The following is an 18,731-nucleotide window of genomic DNA, read 5'->3' on the forward strand; positions in this document are numbered from 1 at the left end:
GGCTGAACGATCACTGGCGAAGGGGGACTCGCGGCTGCAGGAGGAGGAGTGTTAGGCTTAACTGGTGAAGAAGTCAGGGCGAAAATTGGAGCTGGAGATGGAGAGGTGACGGGCGCAGGGTATACATATCAATTTTGCCTCATTCTAATCAAGTTTTACATTTATAAACTCCTAAACACCCCACACGCGATTTATCGCAAGTATACGAATCGTGAGCGAGTATAGGGTATTAAGGGTCGATCCCACAAGGAAGATTGCAATTACCGGTACTACTAAAGCTTCTCTATTATTTAGACTATCAATGAATTATAACAAATTTTACCTACTCAAATTATACAAAATAGCAAATAAAAGCTCCTTAGGTTGTGGTATCCCTAACTACTCATGCAAGTGCTATATTTGGATCATTAATTACTACATTTAGGCTAATTATGGTGTAATTTCCTTATGCATTTGAATCCTACTTTCGTAGTGAATCAACTATACTCATAACTAATCCATACCTATTTTCATGGTTATGAAATTAGCTACAAGTTCATTTCTTCAATGAAATTACATGAAATGAATCACTAAAAACCACATAAGTGCACCTCTACTTTCGTGAGTGTACTCCCTATGTTTAGCACTTCTTGAACTAGTGTTAAATCTCAATTTTCATTGCAGAAACAACACCTTAGATAATCACAATTAATGGTACCAGATTAATCATGATTTCAAGAGCTGAAGTGCTAAATAACTTGCTCAAATCATAGCAGTCAAATAACCAAATAATAAACACTAACAATTATAGAAAGTTCAACCAAACCCAAGGTATAAACTTTAGAAACACATATTGAACACAAAATCCAGAACTTGTATATTAACTAAATTTGGAATCAAATACAAAAGATAAAGAGTTTGGAAGGAATACAACCCTTGTCACATGAGCTTTCTTCCTTGCCTTCTTCATCCTCCATCTTCATCCTAATCTAGATAATAAACAAGAATGGAAAGCTACACTACTCTATACTAAGCTAAACTAACACTAGAGAGATGAAAGAGCTACATTTCTGCAGCTTCCAGCTTCTCCCGTATGTCTCTCTATATTTCTCTATGAACTCCCCATCTCCTATTTTTGCAATGCATTTTGCTATTTAATGATGAAAGGTGGTCAAGAAATGAGGATTACATCTCCCTTTTACAGCTGGGAATGTTTCTCACATGTATAGCATCCAATGTGAGTTGGTGGAGGTGAAATTGAGTTTTACGCGTACAGAGCAGCCTTTTCTGACCTGTGATCCGAGCTGCTACAGTACCTCGGATCCGTATGGATCCGAGCTCGGATCCACTAACCCAGAAACAACCGAGGGTTCGGATGAATAGTGGATCCGAGTGTGGATCACTTGCTCTGTTTTTGGTCCAACTTCAACCGATCTTTTCTTGATGATAAAAGCTGATTTAGCTCTTGACCAAAACATAAAACTTGTAGCCCTTTGAGTTAGCTTTCCAATGCATCAAGAATCACCTCATTTGGATCTGTGTAGGCTGAGAAATGACTGAAATACCCTTACCTGCTCATTGCCCTGTTCCAGTTTCGACCAGTAGAAATTTGCTATTGTAATTCGGCATTTTGACCTGGAAAACCTTCAAACTGGATTTAGATGTCTTCACCAAAGTTGTAGATCTATATCTTATCTTCAAATTGGTTCAAGAATCATCTTAATCTGATCATTGTAGCTCAAGTTATAGCCGAAATACGAAAATGTGTCAAAACTGTCAAAATACACAAAATCCAAGTAAAAAGTGATAAAAACCTCATTTAATCACTTAAAAGCATTTTTCACCAATTATAACCAAAATGATTCATATTCTTCCAATAATATAACCAAAGTGACTAAAAATAATATAAAATGTCATACAATTATTACGTAAATTAGTCACTTATCAAATTCCCCCACACTTAAATCATTGCTTGTCCTCAAGCAATTCACACATAATCAAATGCAATGATTCAAGAGGTGAAATAATATATGCACTTTGTCCAATTTAATTCCTCAAGACTTGGAAAATAATCATTATACAATTATTCAATTTACACTAAATACTCATAATATCAAGTAAAGGAAAGATAATTATACCCTAAATTCAACAAGTTAAACTTAATCTCTTACCCTAACTTAATTTTACAAATAAGCAAATCACATAGTCAATTTATAGCTTTCCTCCTCCTATAATCATCTTTTTCTCAAAATTCTATAACTAAGAGGGATTTATTTACACAAATTTTACTTAAATAGTGAGAATGCCTTTTTACGCGAAAATCGACACTTTTAGATGAAGATCCCCGGTTACTCAACATTTCACTTATTCAAGTTGCTATGCATACTCTTAATTCAAGTACCTTTTTACGCGAATGTCGACATTTGTTGATGCCAACTCCCGGTTACTCGGTACATGAATCATTGGAGTAGAACAATTTTTATTTACTTTCTCTTTTTTCTTTTTTTTTTCTTTTTTCTCTTTTTTTTTCTTTATTTTTCCCTCATAGAAAAAAAAATATTTATAGAAATAATCAAAGGAGGAGTATAACCTTTATCGACTATATCAATCACTTACTTGCAAAATTAAGTAAAGAGAAGAAATCTCATTAAACATGTAAAATTATAGGCATAATTTTCCTCATTTTACCAAATATACTTTCTAAAATGTAAAAATTCTAATTGCGTAATAACCATTTCCAAGTTAAATGAGGGCTAAACCTTCCAAAATACATATAACATTTCAACAATTGGAAGAATAAGGTTGGAACAATTAGCCCTTTTTGAATGAAAATGCAAGAATTTGAAGAACTTTTGGGCCATAGTGAAATATTGGAAAAGATTTTAGAAAAAATTTCACAGAGTTTCTCCTTATAAATGGATGAAAACTCCCTGCCAACAAACCCAATTTCAAGCAAATTATCCACATGGCAAACATTTCAAACACAATTCCAACATTTCTAAGCATTTAAATCCACAAAATATCATCACATAGGCTTAAAATGCAAGTTCAATAATTTCCTCCCCCACACTTAAACTTCACATTGTCCTCAATGTGAGAAAAGGAAAATAAATAAAGAGTAAAAGAAAATACTGCTCAATTGAACTTGCGTAATCAGAATCCATGGCCAAGTGACGAATTTCCAACCGTATTTGAGAAAGAATGGAGAGTTCACTTATTGCACCTTGAAAAAAAAACAAAAATACAATTCTTAAGAATAAAAGCTTGCAACCAACAAGAAGAAAAGTGGAGTTGAAGGAGGAAAAAGAGGGAAGAATGAAGAAAAGTGGTCCGAGGCTTCGTTTGGAAAGGATCCGAGGTCGTTTTTGAAAGGATCCGAGGTCGGATCATGATAAGTGAGCTCGGATCAAGAAGCTCAAATTTTTTCTGATTGCAGAAGTGGATCCGAGGCCTCGTATCCATATGGATCCGAGCTCGGATCAAGAAGTTCGAAGTTTTTCTCTGATTGCAGAAGTGGATCCGAGGCCTTGGATCCATATGATCCGAGGCCTTGGATCCATATGGATCCGAGGCCTTGGATCCATTGAATCTGCACTTATTGCAGAATTTTTGCAATTTTCAGTTTGACCTCAATTCTTCAAAATACACCCTAGATCATTTCTATGTCAAAATAAATCATTCACGCACATGTAAAATGATCTAAACATGCATTCTAAACCTCTTTAATGCATCAAAATTCACAATTACTGAATTTGAGGTATTGAGATCTTTGATCAAACTTCGCCTTTTTCACCTCATTTGGTCACTTTTGCATCTTTTTCCAAAACCTACAAATGAAAAATAACAAAATAACTCAAACTTATACTTTAAACATAAAATCACTCCAAAGTAACACCAACTTAAACAAGCATTGGGTTGCCTCCCAATAAGCGCTTCTTTAAAGTCAATAGCTTGACTATATCACCTCATTTTTCAAGGAGGCTTAGTTAACGAATAATCCACCATTTTAGGCCTTGGTGGATCATTGTAAGGTGACTTAATAGAAAAAGCCACATGAACTAATGATCTGAGAGATGGAAGTGACTTACATATTCCAAGTGTTCCATAGATATTATCTTGAATATGCACCACTTGAGAACTTACCAAAGGAAATGTCATGAGAGTATCTTGGGCAGGAATACCTTTAGAACCTATACTTTCAATGCACTCCTCAAGAGGGGTGAAAAATGAGTCATTAAAACTCACCTCTTGAGGCTCAAAGTTAGTTCCAAAGATATTATCATGTGAAATGGACATTTGCTCATTGAAACACAATTGAGATTCATCATTTTCATCAAAATGCAACTCATTTTCACATACAACATTCCCATCATTCATGCTAGGATCATTTTGCACATTATTAGAGGAAATAACTTCACACAATGCATTCAATTGCTCATGTATTCGACCAAAGTGAGAAGCTAATTCATCTATTCTTTCCTCAATCCTATCAAAACGATCGGAAGTTGCATTTGCTAGCTTTTCTATTGCTAAATCAAATTGATTAGAAAAATTTTCTACAGCTAGCTCCCAAGATGCATTAGAATCATTAGCTAATGGTTCACTTTCTAACTCCCAAGGTAGAGGTGTATTAGCTAACTTCTCTATTGCCAACTCCCAAGATGGTTTTGATTCATATTGGACACTTTCAGGTTGGTGATCATAAAAATATGAATTATCACTATAAGTACATTGATTATTCCAACCATAAGCAGGAGAATTGCTCCAATTAGCACTATATTGATCAAAACAAGGATTGTAATGCTCTAATTCATCATAATAATCCACATTTTGTGCTTGCATACATGTATTAGTAGCATGATAACCTCCACACAAGTCACAAATCACATGATAAGAATTAAAAGCATTAACATTCCTTCTCTGCTCAATTTCATGCATCATGGTGTCCATTTGAACTTGTAACTTAATTACATCAAATTTTGCCTTTAAGCACCTTAAACCATCTTCAAAAGACATACATTCAGTAAATTCTTGGTTACCTCTATTAAAGGAGCTTTGCACTTGGTAACCATCCATTACCAATCTTCCATTTCTCAAGCATTGTCCTCCAAATTGACCTACCCTTCTCATTACCTAAAATTGCTTTTAAACAACTTAAGAGCAAAATTAGTAAGAAGAATAGGTGATAAAACACATACACATAAAAAATTCTAAAATGACAGAAAATAACATTCACACAATAACTAATAAAATGTCTAAACTAATAAAGTTACTCTTCACACCGATATTGCCAAATCTTCCCCGGCAACGGCGCCAAAAACTTGACGGGCGCAGGGTATACATATCAATTTTGCCTCATTCTAATCAAGTTTTACATTTATAAACTCCTAAACACCCCACACGCGATTTATCGTAAGTATACGAATCGTGAGCGAGTATAGGGTATTAAGGGTCGATCCCACAAGGAAGATTGCAATTACCGGTACTACTAAAGCTTCTCTATTATTTAGACTATCAATGAATTATAACAAATTTTACCTACTCAAATTATACAAAATAGCAAATAAAAGCTCCTTAGGTTGTGGTATCCCTAACTACTCATGCAAGTGCTATATTTGGATCATTAATTACTACATTTAGGCTAATTATGGTGTAATTTCCTTATGCATTTGAATCCTACTTTCGTAGTGAATCAACTATACTCATAACTAATCCATACCTATTTTCATGGTTATGAAATTAGCTACAAGTTCATTTCTTCAATGAAATTACATGAAATGAATCACTAAAAACCACATAAGTGCACCTCTACTTTCGTGAGTGTACTCCCTATGTTTAGCACTTCTTGAACTAGTGTTAAATCTCAATTTTCATTACAGAAACAACACCTTAGATAATCACAATTAATGGTACCAGATTAATCATGATTTCAAGAGCTGAAGTGCTAAATAACTTGCTCAAATCATAGCAGTCAAATAACCAAATAATAAACACTAACAATTATAGAAAGTTCAACCAAACCCAAGGTATAAACTTTAGAAACACATATTGAACACAAAATCCAGAACTTGTATATTAACTAAATTTGGAATCAAATACAAAAGATAAAGAGTTTGGAAGGAATACAACCCTTGTCACATGAGCTTTCTTCCTTGCCTTCTTCATCCTCCATCTTCATCCTAATCTAGATAATAAACAAGAATGGAAAGCTACACTACTCTATACTAAGCTAAACTAACACTAGAGAGATGAAAGAGCTACATTTCTGCAGCTTCCAGCTTCTCCCGTATGTCTCTCTATATTTCTCTATGAACTCCCCATCTCCTATTTTTGCAATGCATTTTGCTATTTAATGATGAAAGGTGGTCAAGAAATGAGGATTACATCTCCCTTTTACAGCTGGGAATGTTTCTCACATGTATAGCATCCAATGTGAGTTGGTGGAGGTGAAATTGAGTTTTACGCGTACAGAGCAGCCTTTTCTGACCTGTGATCCGAGCTGCTACAGTACCTCGGATCCGTATGGATCCGAGCTCGGATCCACTAACCCAGAAACAACCGAGGGTTCGGATGAATAGTGGATCCGAGTGTGGATCACTTGCTCTGTTTTTGGTCCAACTTCAACCGATCTTTTCTTGATGATAAAAGCTGATTTAGCTCTTGACCAAAACATAAAACTTGTAGCCCTTTGAGTTAGCTTTCCAATGCATCAAGAATCACCTCATTTGGATCTGTGTAGGCTGAGAAATGACTGAAATACCCTTACCTGCTCATTGCCCTGTTCCAGTTTCGACCAGTAGAAATTTGCTATTGTAATTCGGCATTTTGACCTGGAAAACCTTCAAACTGGATTTAGATGTCTTCACCAAAGTTGTAGATCTATATCTTATCTTCAAATTGGTTCAAGAATCATCTTAATCTGATCATTGTAGCTCAAGTTATAGCCGAAATACGAAAATGTGTCAAAACTGTCAAAATACACAAAATCCAAGTAAAAAGTGATAAAAACCTCATTTAATCACTTAAAAGCATTTTTCACCAATTATAACCAAAATGATTCATATTCTTCCAATAATATAACCAAAGTGACTAAAAATAATATAAAATGTCATACAATTATTACGTAAATTAGTCACTTATCAAGAGGGAGAATGAGAAGGAGAAGGAGAGGGAGGATTGGCCGCAACTGGTGATGGAGCATTGGTAGGATTACCTCTTGGATGCAAAACGACAATGATAAGCCTCTGACCCTTCTGGCAATTATCTGCATAACCACTAATGAAAAAGAATGGACCGGACCTGTTAAACTTGAACACTGATTCCCCATCTTTGAGAGCTAAAAAGGGGTTTTCCTTGTTACAGTTGTAGTAATCATCTTTATCTACTTCCAGAACATCATCATAGCCTTTCTTGTATCTAAAAACTGCAAGAAAAAAGAAAACATTATTAAAGGGCTAAAATTTTTGATGAAAAACCAAAAGATTTTGCATGCAGAATATGTAGATGGCCAATGATTAATCATGAACAAGCAAAAAGGGTTTTAATACTGAGGGTGTCATTAATCTGAAATCGATTTCTTCCAGCCCACTGATTGTAATCTTCTTTGGGTTTTAAGAACCAACCATCCCTGCCACCAACATAGAAGGTGTAAGATTGAGATATGGAGAGAAAAAATCCTAGAAAAGTCACCAAGAAAATGGTGAAGGCTATTCGTTGACCAAATTCCATAAGTTTTAGAGGGATAGATTTATTGGAAATTTGAGAAATATCTAAGTTTCTTTTAGTAGTGATCTATGGAATATGATCAAGTTGGCAATGGAAACGAGTATTTTGCACTAGCCAAAAAAGAGAGAGAGAAAGATGGCTAAAGACTGAAGACTGGAGAGAAAAACTGAGAAATTTTAGGATGAATTTAGGGAGCAAGAAATGAGAAAAGTGGGGTATTTATTATCAACTTGAATGAGATTACCGTTGTATTATCAATTATGTGATGAAAATAAAATATGTGTGAGTCTTCAATGCAAAATTTGGCATTACTATGAGTAAGCAATTTTTGGCAAGTGATTACATTTGGCATAATCTGAGAGATTTAACGGTCATAGGTAATTCAAAGCAAAGCTCGATTTTGAACCAATTTTTGAATGTTTTTCCAAGAAAGATAGAGAAATAAATTAGAACCAAAGCTGGACTTTTAATTGTACTTCACCTTTTCAGAGTCCAAGTGGTGTGATGGCCCACTTTACATATTTTGAGGATTAATTTCAATTTCGTGGCCCATATTACTGTCTTAGAAGCACAAGCAAAAATGACAAAATGATTCAAATTAAAGTCCACAATATAATTTCTTGATCATTGCTGGAACCTCAAATAGTTTTACCTTAGCCAACATGAAACGTGTCTGAAGAATATGAGCAAATAATAGGAAAAGCAAGTTTCAAAAAAAAAAAAAAAAGGAATAGCCCTTAGGTTGTAAGAATAAAGGAATTAGAATTTCAAATATCATAGTATGATGTTATTGTCCAAACTAGAGTGACCACCCTTCACAGGTTCTTTTTGGGTTAGGTTTGCAACGCAACTATGATAGAATATGATTGTAATCAATTATCGGATTAGGCCATAAGTTTTGTTATAATAATTACAAAGATGAACACTCGAAAAGATATTAGTTTTTTTATTACCTTCCATTACTCCTGAACAATAGAAAGATAGTCCCAAACTATACATATATAGGCAGGAAGTTAGGGTTTACAGTAGAAAAGGTAATAAAAGGAAAAAGCAAAATATACATGAGTTGGACTTTTTACATAGACAAAAACACAAATAAATTTAGACTATGCCTTCCAATTGACCCTCACTAATAAACTGACCTAGTAGGGCAATTGATATCGACAAAGTGGACAAACATTACTTACTCCAAGCCAATTCACTATGCAACTCCCATGATAAACATGCAAACATGGCATTCTTGTAGCTTCACAACCGTCTTCAAGTTTCTCCATACATATCATACAGTGGCTAGCTCCAATTTCACAATCTTCAACCTTGACTTTCTCTAAAGCTTCAACTGCTTCTTTGCTCGCAGGGCTTATTCTCAACTCAGCTTCCCTTGATTCTCTCATTGCCAAAAGATGTTCTTCTCGTGTATTATCCACAACCACTCCAATCGAGACAATCATCGGTAACACTTTTCGTGTTCTATTTTCGACTTTGCTAGCAATTTCATCTGCACATCCTGAGATTTTTTGTATCATAAAAGGTTGTTTATGTGTTGGAACTCCTAATCTTGATAGCATCCTATGGATGGTGTCCCAAGTCAAGTTGTTACATGATAATTTTTCACAACGTTCCCAAAATTGATGACAAAAATTTATGCTTTGCAGGTTACCAGATAGATAATCAGGCTTATCGTCTTCCTCTTGTTCTTCTTCCTCCATTGCCATCACATATGTGAACTCAATTTTGAATTGAATGTAGAATTGATCGTAAGGTTTCAATTCAACTCGAGGGATGTCTAAGTAGCTACCTTCCCATGCATGACAAAAATCGTCAACTGGGGTCTCTTGATCACACTCCATAGTTGATTAGTTTTTGAGAAGAATAAGGAAAGAGAGAACTTAACGAAGAGAAATAAGGTTATTGAGTAGCTTCGGCGTTTGAGGGTTTTAGTTATATTTATCTATGTTTTAAACCGGTTTTCAAATTCTACAAGGACCAGGACTCTTACTTCCGGTAAAATAGGAACAAGATATTGTTTTTGAATCTTATCTTGAATTTTATTAGGATAGTAATTAGTTTAAGAGTCGATCAAATCTTGGATGAATTTACAAATTGGGATATTTAACATATATGAACATATGATATCCCCTTACGGAGTTAGATTTCAAAGATGCTATGGTATCATTCCTCACCACATTAACCAGCGTTCATTCAACCCAAGAGAAAAGTAGCAAAATATCTTTCTGCTTCTCAGCCACTTAAAAGTTAAAATCTTAGGAATTGTCTAGGATGATCTATGTAGTCTATTACTTTGAAAATTTCCATAAAATTTGCAAACATGTATGATTGGCAATTTTTTTTATTTTTTATTTTTTCATATCATTGGAAGTGGTTGTTTTGATTTTTAGGGGAGTAATAGAATTTTGGACCCAAAGATTAAAGTTCTTATGCTCCAAAGCACCTTCCAAGTCTTCCTATACTTCCCTCCAAGATGAAAATCAATACTCTTTGTACAGGGGTATAATCGAATCGAATTGAGTTTTTTACCGTTTAATTAAGATTTAATATTTGGTGGGTTCAAATTCGATCGAGAGCTCGAAAATTTATTTAATTCTTCAATATTTAATATTAAATCATGGCTAATACATTCTATATAATAAAATAATAAATATATAATTTCATATAAAATATTAACAAATATTTTGAATATAACATATTAAAAATTATTCTAATCGAATTAAGCCTTAATGAGTCGAATATCTACAAGTTCGAATTCTATTCGATACTATAAATGAATCCTAATTCTTACTCAATACTATAAATGAATTCTAATTCTTACTCGAATTAGAACTTGAATACATTAAAAATCAAATTTGAATCAAATCCTTAGTGAATCGGTTTGTTAAAAGCACGGTTTGTTTATAGCGAATCGAATTATAAGGGACACAAAATCTATGTAGTCCAATCAGAAAATCAATTTCTTCAGAAACCTTTTCATTTTTTTTTCCTCAGGAAATTGAGGGAGCCCAAAACAGAAGACTCTAAAATCTCTCAGTTTTAAGAAAAAATAAAAAGAAAAGAAATTAAAATTCCAAACTCCAAAATAGGCGCCAGGCGGTTTGTCAGTTACCGGAAACAAGTTATATATTTTGAAAACACCCCAGAAACATTTGAAAGTTTTCACAAAAACAGAAACATTCAAAACAGAAACAAAAAAAAAAAACTCCAGAATTTTAACCAAAATTGTTGCAGAAACATTCAAGATTTTGATCTCAATCTCCAATTTTCCATGTCTTTGAGCACTTTCAAGGAGACCCTTAAGCCCTGCAAAAACAACCCATCTGCATCATCCTCTTCTTCTTCATCTTTTTCTTCAATTTCCCACAATTTTGACTTCCATAAATCCTAGGAACCCCCCCAAATCTTCACTTTCTCACCAGCTTTTGCGCCTTCAACACCAAGAGTCCACCTGAGACCCTTTTGGGACCTGAAGCTTAAGATAATGATGATGATGAAGAAGTGGAGAAGGGAGAAAAGCAAGATAGGATTTTTAGGCCAAAGATGGAGTCTTTTCATACTGGCATTTTCCTTTTCGATTTCTATGATTTCAATTTTTCTATAACTTGTATAGAGAGCGATGAGGGTCAAAACCTGGTATGTAGCCCAGGGTAAAGGTTTCTCTCGTTCTTCGAGTAGAACTATCAAGATGACACCGTGCTTGCGCACGGTGAGAAATTAAAGTGATGCCCAGTATGAGCTGATTTGCATGTAATGTATGGTTGTATTTGTTATTTTGTTTAATGAATGAAATTAAGACATTATTAATAAAAAATGAATAGGTGAAGTAGCTGCATAAGGAAAGATATTGAAATGTATGTGTATAGTTTGTGCTATGAATGAGAAGGAAGTTAGTAAATTCAATGAGGAAAAAGACATGTAGATTTATTTTTCTTTTATAAAATGTAATAGATGAAAAAAAATTTGATGGAAACATATTTTGGCGGATGCATATTTGTTTAATTGATTGCCATATACATTAACATTTTGTTTGTCCCAAAAAGCATATAGTTTTGATTTCGCTCTAAAACGTCAGAATTATGCTTACTAGCATGACTATAGGAGATAGTGTCTCAACCGATGGGATTTTTGAAGCAGGAAAAGTGGTTGTAAGTCTCTGTATATATACCAAAACGTATCAAGTGGCCAAAAAAAAAAAAAATAAAGTATGAACTGGCACGGGCAAGATCAGATGTACTTTCTTGACATTACATCTGCCAATACAAGCTTTCTTTCCTACGTGAAATTGATAATACAAAGTCAAATTATACTCCAGTTTAGTATGACATTCACAACTTGTAAATAATGCCTGAACTAAACAATTACAATCCTAGAATGCCACATGTCCAAGTTAAACTCTTTTTCACCTCAACACAGTCTAATTAGAGAAGGGAAAGGTGTACTCGCCCACCAAACTCCATTAACCTTCTTTGCATGGAAGATGCTCTTTCGTTTAAAAAAAAAAAAGCTCTAACATGTAAAAATAGTAATTCTGTTTAGATAGGAAATTATTTTAAAATATTAGTTAGAATAATATTGGAAATATTATTTGTAAGAATAATTTTTTATGATATGATATACATAAAATAGAAAAGATGATTGAAAAAATTTATAAACCGATTATAAAATAAATTGTGATACAAATAAATACTTGCTTACAAATAATGTCAATCCAAACACATCCAAAGCATTAAAACATTCATAAATTACGTGCCATTCATGTTTGGACAAATCTGTACATACAACATGTATACTAATCCATCCCGTCCTTAGAGGCCCTTCCACACAAAACTATACTAAGCCTTACCCACTACCCCCAAAGGTGTGTTCTTTGGGAAAGAACTGCAATCCTATAAAAGCAATTCAACCCCTCGATCACGACTTGGAGAAAAACAAACATTGGGGCAGAAACCCAGGAAAGAGAATTATCTTGTGTTATACATATATAAATTTGAGATCAGCAGTCCAAGTATGTCAAAAGAACGATATCAACACATTTCGAGAATAATTATTCCTCCAAAGATGGAGTACATATTGAAATTCCTTCAGTTATGAATTTTCTTTTCAATTTTTCTCATCTTGTTAAATACAACAGGAGACAAAGATCCGAACCACCAACAGTCAAATGCTAACATGATAAAAAAGCAGCCCATCCAGCTGCAGTGGTCCAGTGGACTTCTTAGAACCTGTTCCAGTGGTTGTAGGAGGATTCTTCTGCAGAATGCCAACAACAAAACCGCTATTAAATTTCATCACAAGTAGACCACAAGCTGACTACGAGATACAAGTATTGTATCTCTACATAAACCATTTAAAACGACCAAGCCCATTTACACAGGTTGGAGAGAGAATAGCACATCCATGTAAAGTCAGAACAATTCCAGATAAAAGATATTTGGTAAAACAGCAGCTAATATTTTATGTCTACATACATGACATAAAAAGGTAGCACCAATGAGAAAGATTCATATTTATCAAGCAAGATATTGATGATTCCTATATTTATGAATCTCTATCAAGCGAGATAAGTTTGTCTTTCTAAATGCCACTGAAGTAAAGGTAATTTACAAAAGGTTGCTAGAAATTTTTGTTATAGATTTTGCTTCCAAATGTTTCTAAATATGAATTATATTCCCTATCAAAACATTATGCAAAGAAGTCAGTTACATGACCACCTGAAAAGGATGACCCTACCTTACCTCCACTTCCCCAAAATCACAAGATCAGGTAATACCAGTTGTATCACTAAAATTCTTAATTTGGAGAGCTACACCTAAGTACTATATCTACACTGCAGATCAGAGAATATTACAAGAAAACTAACAGTGGGCAAAATGCTTTTTGATAACTGAAATTATCCAGTTAAGATAACTTAGTAATAATGTTTTATATGACCAGCCAATTCATGGACCTAAATGAAGGTTAAATAAAAAGGTTGAACACCTCATACAAAAAGCTGGACAAAGCAGAAATTTTTGAAAGCCTCAAGTTTAAACTACCAACCCCATCCTGGAACACAAGAAGAATTGTCCTTTAAATCGACTCAGATAAGTCCTTTATTCCAATCACGTGATGATCAATGATCCTTCTTGATCGGAGTTTCTGAAAGTTGGCAGGTCTCAATTTTCTTGATTGTAGTCTGCTACAATTAAGTGCTCTATCTACCTCTAATAACAAAGTCTCTTGGTATACAAAATTCTGCTGTTCAAATTGCATAGAAGGATAAATAAAGTTCCAAAAACATAACAGAAAGGAGAATGGGAACCTCCAGTTGTGACAGATTTGCCAGTGGATCAGCAGAATGTCTACCAACTTCCTTAGGCCCCTTAAGAGTAGTATTATGCCTTCCCAAAGTCATCCTAGCAGCTGCTGAATCATTGGGAGGGGGTCGGAGAGGAGACTGAATCCTCACTCCTCCACTGGGGGGTGGTGCTATGCTTAGAGTTTTGGCCTTTACAGTTCCAGGATGTCCACTTAACAATCCTGCAGCTGAAAGCATGCCTGTTCCACTAGAAGGTTTGTTCTTCACATTAATTCGGATAGTTTCACCTTCCTGAAAGATAAAAAGAAAAATGTTAGTCCATAAGAAAAAAGATAACATCAACACAATAACTAAAACTTCACCAGTAATATCAGAATGTAATAAATGAAGAGAAAGCAAAACTTGCACATAAAATCTGAGGTTGCTAGATAAACCTAACAAAGAAAGACAATGAATTCCAAAGGAACACATAATGAATCAATTTCAAGAGCCAATTATGACTATTCCTCTTCATCATTTTCATCTTAATTGGACAAGTAAGCATAGGATGAGAATGCAGCACAAATTCTACCATGGACAAAAAATAATGAGTCTAACTATTACTCAACAGATTTCAATAACCTATCCAATCCCAAAATCAGTAAACAGTGCAGTAAAAAATCCTAACATAGACAAACAGATACCAGCTTAACTATTAGTCTTGAAGAAGTCAACAATCTAGTGGCCACTCTCAAAATTCTTTTAACAACATTGATGGTAGAAAAACAGACAACAAATTCTTAACAATAATCAAACAATCTTTAGATGGCAAGTAAAAATTATTGAGGTAATACTCTGAACATAGCTTTTCTGTCGAGCAATAACTGGACTCTGTACTTGAATCTAGCTTCTTAACTTACAAGTCACAACTAATTCGAAAAGGCCATTTGCACATTCAACAGAATTGAAATAGAAAAGTAGTCATGCATGCACCAATTGCCTCATGCCAAAGTACTCTTAACACTTACAATTCCAATGACCTATGAGCAGAATAGAGCTATTAAACCTATTTAAGCAAGCTTGTAACTTACAAATCCCAAACACAGATTGAAAACTGCATATTCAGCAGGCACATCACTAAGCAAAGAAACTAAGATCATGCATGCAATTAGTTTCAGCACTAAACAATAAGTGACATTCTACAATCCAAAGCAAAACTCAAATACTAATACCACCCAAAAAATAAACCAGAGAGAGAGAGAGGAAAAATTATCAAAGTCTTGGGACCTTAGTAATCATTAAAACACATGGGACTTTAAGCACTATGGAGATGACCAATTATGTAAATATCATATTCCTAAATTTCCACCCACATAAAACATTAAACATCAAAGAAGTAAAACATTAACCGAGCAAATTAACCAGGAATTTGAACAGAGTAAAACTAAATTTTAACAAAAAGCAAAAAGAGAGATATATTCCATCAGGCATGATATGACAAGACCCCATTCCAAAAAAGGAAAAAGAAAAGCTCTAGAAAATGGTTTTTTGAGTAGTGAAGGAAAAAAAGAAAAGAAGAAAAAAAATTAGAAGACATTAATTCTTTCGAATACTTGCCATTATCATGAGGCTAGCGATTGTACAACCAAAAAACCTCGAAAAAAAAAGAAAGAAAATTTGAATAATAACTACCAGATAAAGTCAAAAGAACAAAAACTGAGCTACAAAGAAATTGACATACGAAGAAAGGAAAAATCCACATACAGATTTTCTTGGCAATTATTGCCCCTTTTCATCTCAGTGTAGCTGTTAGTAGAAAAAAAATGAATTTCATGAATAGCTGAGAAAGGGCAAAAATGGAAATTGGGCACAACATTGAAAAAAAGGGAAAATTTCACCTTCGATGCCTCCTTTTCAACTTCATTTGCTTCTTATTTTCATCCCTGCAAAAAAGTGTAGAATACTTCAAGAATAACTTAATATGGAAAATTCCCAACAAGATCAAGTTCTATATCTTTCTGCTACATTGCACAAAAGCCAAAATAAACAGCCTAAAAAGCACAACATGAAATTCTTCACCAAAAATCCCTCTAATTTTAAAAATAAGCTAACTATTTTCTTCAACAGTAATGTATAAGAATTACTTTACAATTCCATAAAAACTTACCATTCATCCCTGAGGAATGTTAGTGATCCATAAGAAAATTATCAAATATGCTCCTACAACACTGGAAAAACAAACTAATAATAAATCTAAAAGGAAAAAAAGAGAAAAAAGAGTACCAAGAAAATAGGGGCTGCAATAGTGAGACATTTGCATCTTTGTTATCCTAACTGAAAGAAAAATATTCGTTAAAAGGTAAAGTAGTACCGTTTAAACTTGAATTCCACCATTAAAGTTTATAGAAATTCATGTAAGAAGATATTATCTGAAATTTCTTAGTAATGGTGCTACAAACCAAGACGATATTAGGAAAAAAAGACGTACAAAACACATTGAAATAGATTAAGTAATTAGGGCATAAAAAGCTTACCTTTTGATATATGGAAGGAAAACAAAAATTAACAGAACTTTTTCCTTTCTCCTTTACCTACCAACAATAAAATTATTTGTTCACCTTGATTTTCACCATTGAATATGAATATGAATATTAAAAGTAGCAGAAAACTCACAAGAGAAGAAACTCTCTACTTTTTTTCTTTTTTTCTTTCAGACTTACTAAAATTTTTCATTAATGGTTGGACATGCTCTAAGCCAAGGGGAAAGTAGAAGGGGGAAAAAAAAGATAAAACATACACAATAAAATAAGAAATGAAGGCATTCAAAGCTTAAATTTCAATAAATACAATAACTAAACACATATTTCTGGGAAAAAATCCAACAGAACCCATAAAAAAAAAACAAAATCAGTCAACGAAATTATTTTTTTAGGGTAAAATTTCTAGTAGATATAGATATGACAGGTACCTATGTCAGATTATACCACATCTTAGCAAAGGAATGAAGGTTCATGCTCTGTGGTTAGAAAGACCAAAGCATAAGAAGAAAGGAAAAAATTACTAAAACAAATCGAAAAAAGGTACATTAAACATAGGCAAAAGGGGTAAAAGTTTACCACGATTATATTTGGTCAAAATGATGCAGATGGTTGAGATGAATCAAACATCCTCCCCCTTCATCCTTGTTCCCCCTTTCTTGTTTTTGGACGACGAAGAGAGAGTTTGGCAGGGATCGGCCATTAATTGGGAAGTGAGGAGAAAAATGTGAGACAAAGGAATCATCTGCATTTTTCTGTTTTGGACCTTTTGGTCCGGTGGGTAAAGGAAGAAAGAAGAAACGAAAAGGTAGGCTTTCAAAGAAGGAAAAAATGGAGAAGTGGAGTTGGTTGGGTGTAATTTTTTATTTCTGAATGATGATGATCAGGGTGATGAAAAAGAAAGAAAGTGAAAACAGAGGAAGAAAGGGAGTAATGGAGGCGGTAATGAAGAAGAAATGGAGAGGGGAAAGTGGAGAGTGGGAGAAAGCTTGTGACGGTGATCTGCTAATAGTTATCTGAGCCACCGAGCCCCTCAAAAAAGTTGGAAAAGTGGGTTGCTTGGAAAGGAACAAAAAAAAAACACACCAAACGAGACGAAAAGGGACAAAAGAAAATAGTAGAAGAGCAAAATGAAAATGTCAGAAAGAAAACTCATTCTCAGAGGGCTTGGGGGGTCTTTATCTCTTAGCAGCGGGGCACCCCTGTGGGGTTTTCTATCCCACATCGATAATGGGGGGGGTTGGGGTTTAGGTTTATAAGTCCCTCACAGGACTCCACAAGTTACCGGCTTTTGAAGTTACTGTGGGGAGTTAGGTTTATTTGCCAAAAATTCTTACTTTCGTAAGAAAATGTCAGAAAGAAAGAAGAGCAAAATGAAAGAAAGCATTTGCACGTGATTTACACATGGAGGACGAAAGACCATCAAATTTCACCACTCATTCCCACTTTATATATAAGTTCTTTATAGTACAATACTACAAAGTTAATAATGGTTTATGGCTGTGTTTGGATATCAAATTTTTTCAAAAAAAAATTTTGCATGCATGATAAACACATTTTTTTTTAATTCATTTTTTTATCTCACATCTATCATATCACAAAAAGTGTTACAGTAATTATTTCAAATAATTATTTAAAATAATACTTCAAAACAAAGCCTTCTTCATTTTTTTTTTTAAGATAATCAACGAAGACTTCTAAATGTGCATTAGAAGAAGTAAATGTACCCTACAGATTTACCCTATTGACTCGTGGAAATTGCAAAAGTACCATTCCTTCATTTTCCCTTTTTTTTGGGAAAGATGTGGATAAACCCCAAATGTGATGTTTTGTACTGGAGCCAAATGCAATATTATGTTTCAACTCTTATTAATTGGAATTTATTAATTACATTAATGATGGATTTATTATTTCCGGATAAGGAGCAGAAGTGGACCTTTACACGACTAGTTTAGGATGACAACAAATTTGTTTGCCAGGTGAGAGAAAAGTCTTATTGTTAGACAAGTAGTTCGTGGAAAATGGGTATTGATACCAAATAAAAAAGAAAATAAATTACAGACATAATTCTACTAACCATCAATTTTTGCCAAATGATATCACCACAGCTCATGTGACAGGATGATCTTGTAGAAATAGTTGAAGACTATGTGAAGGAAAATCCTATGGCTGACGTATCTAAAGCAGGCAGGTCTTCTTCT

General features: G+C 34.0%; 2 protein-coding genes across 17 annotated transcripts; both read right to left on the minus strand.

The window, feature by feature from the left end:
• Positions 1–8,846: 8,846 nt before the first annotated feature.
• On the minus strand, positions 8,847–9,554 carry LOC113737536 (E3 ubiquitin-protein ligase MPSR1-like). The gene has a single exon (XM_027264756.1). The coding sequence runs from the start codon at positions 9,552–9,554 to the stop codon at positions 8,847–8,849; it is 708 nt and encodes a 235-aa protein (XP_027120557.1).
• Positions 9,555–12,450: 2,896 nt separating this feature from the next.
• On the minus strand, positions 12,451–17,566 carry LOC113736723 (uncharacterized protein At1g03900). Of its 16 annotated transcripts, XM_072083370.1 has the most exons (7): positions 17,110–17,566; positions 16,528–16,584; positions 16,277–16,327; positions 15,892–15,936; positions 15,735–15,799; positions 14,018–14,305; positions 12,451–12,966 (listed from the first exon to the last, which is right to left on the minus strand). In XM_072083370.1, the coding sequence occupies exons 5-7, from the start codon at positions 15,753–15,755 to the stop codon at positions 12,874–12,876; spliced, it is 402 nt and encodes a 133-aa protein (XP_071939471.1). In that variant the 5' UTR covers positions 15,756–15,799; positions 15,892–15,936; positions 16,277–16,327; positions 16,528–16,584; positions 17,110–17,566; the 3' UTR covers positions 12,451–12,873. The 16 variants fall into 16 exon arrangements, with proteins under 16 accessions (XP_071939471.1, XP_071939470.1, XP_071939472.1 ...); XM_072083369.1 differs by lacking the exon at positions 16,528–16,584; XM_072083371.1 differs by lacking the exon at positions 16,277–16,327.
• Positions 17,567–18,731: the final 1,165 nt, after the last annotated feature.

This window comes from Coffea arabica, chromosome 3e (assembly GCF_036785885.1).
Source record: "Coffea arabica cultivar ET-39 chromosome 3e, Coffea Arabica ET-39 HiFi, whole genome shotgun sequence".
In the NCBI taxonomy this organism is placed as follows: Eukaryota; Viridiplantae; Streptophyta; class Magnoliopsida; order Gentianales; family Rubiaceae; genus Coffea; species Coffea arabica.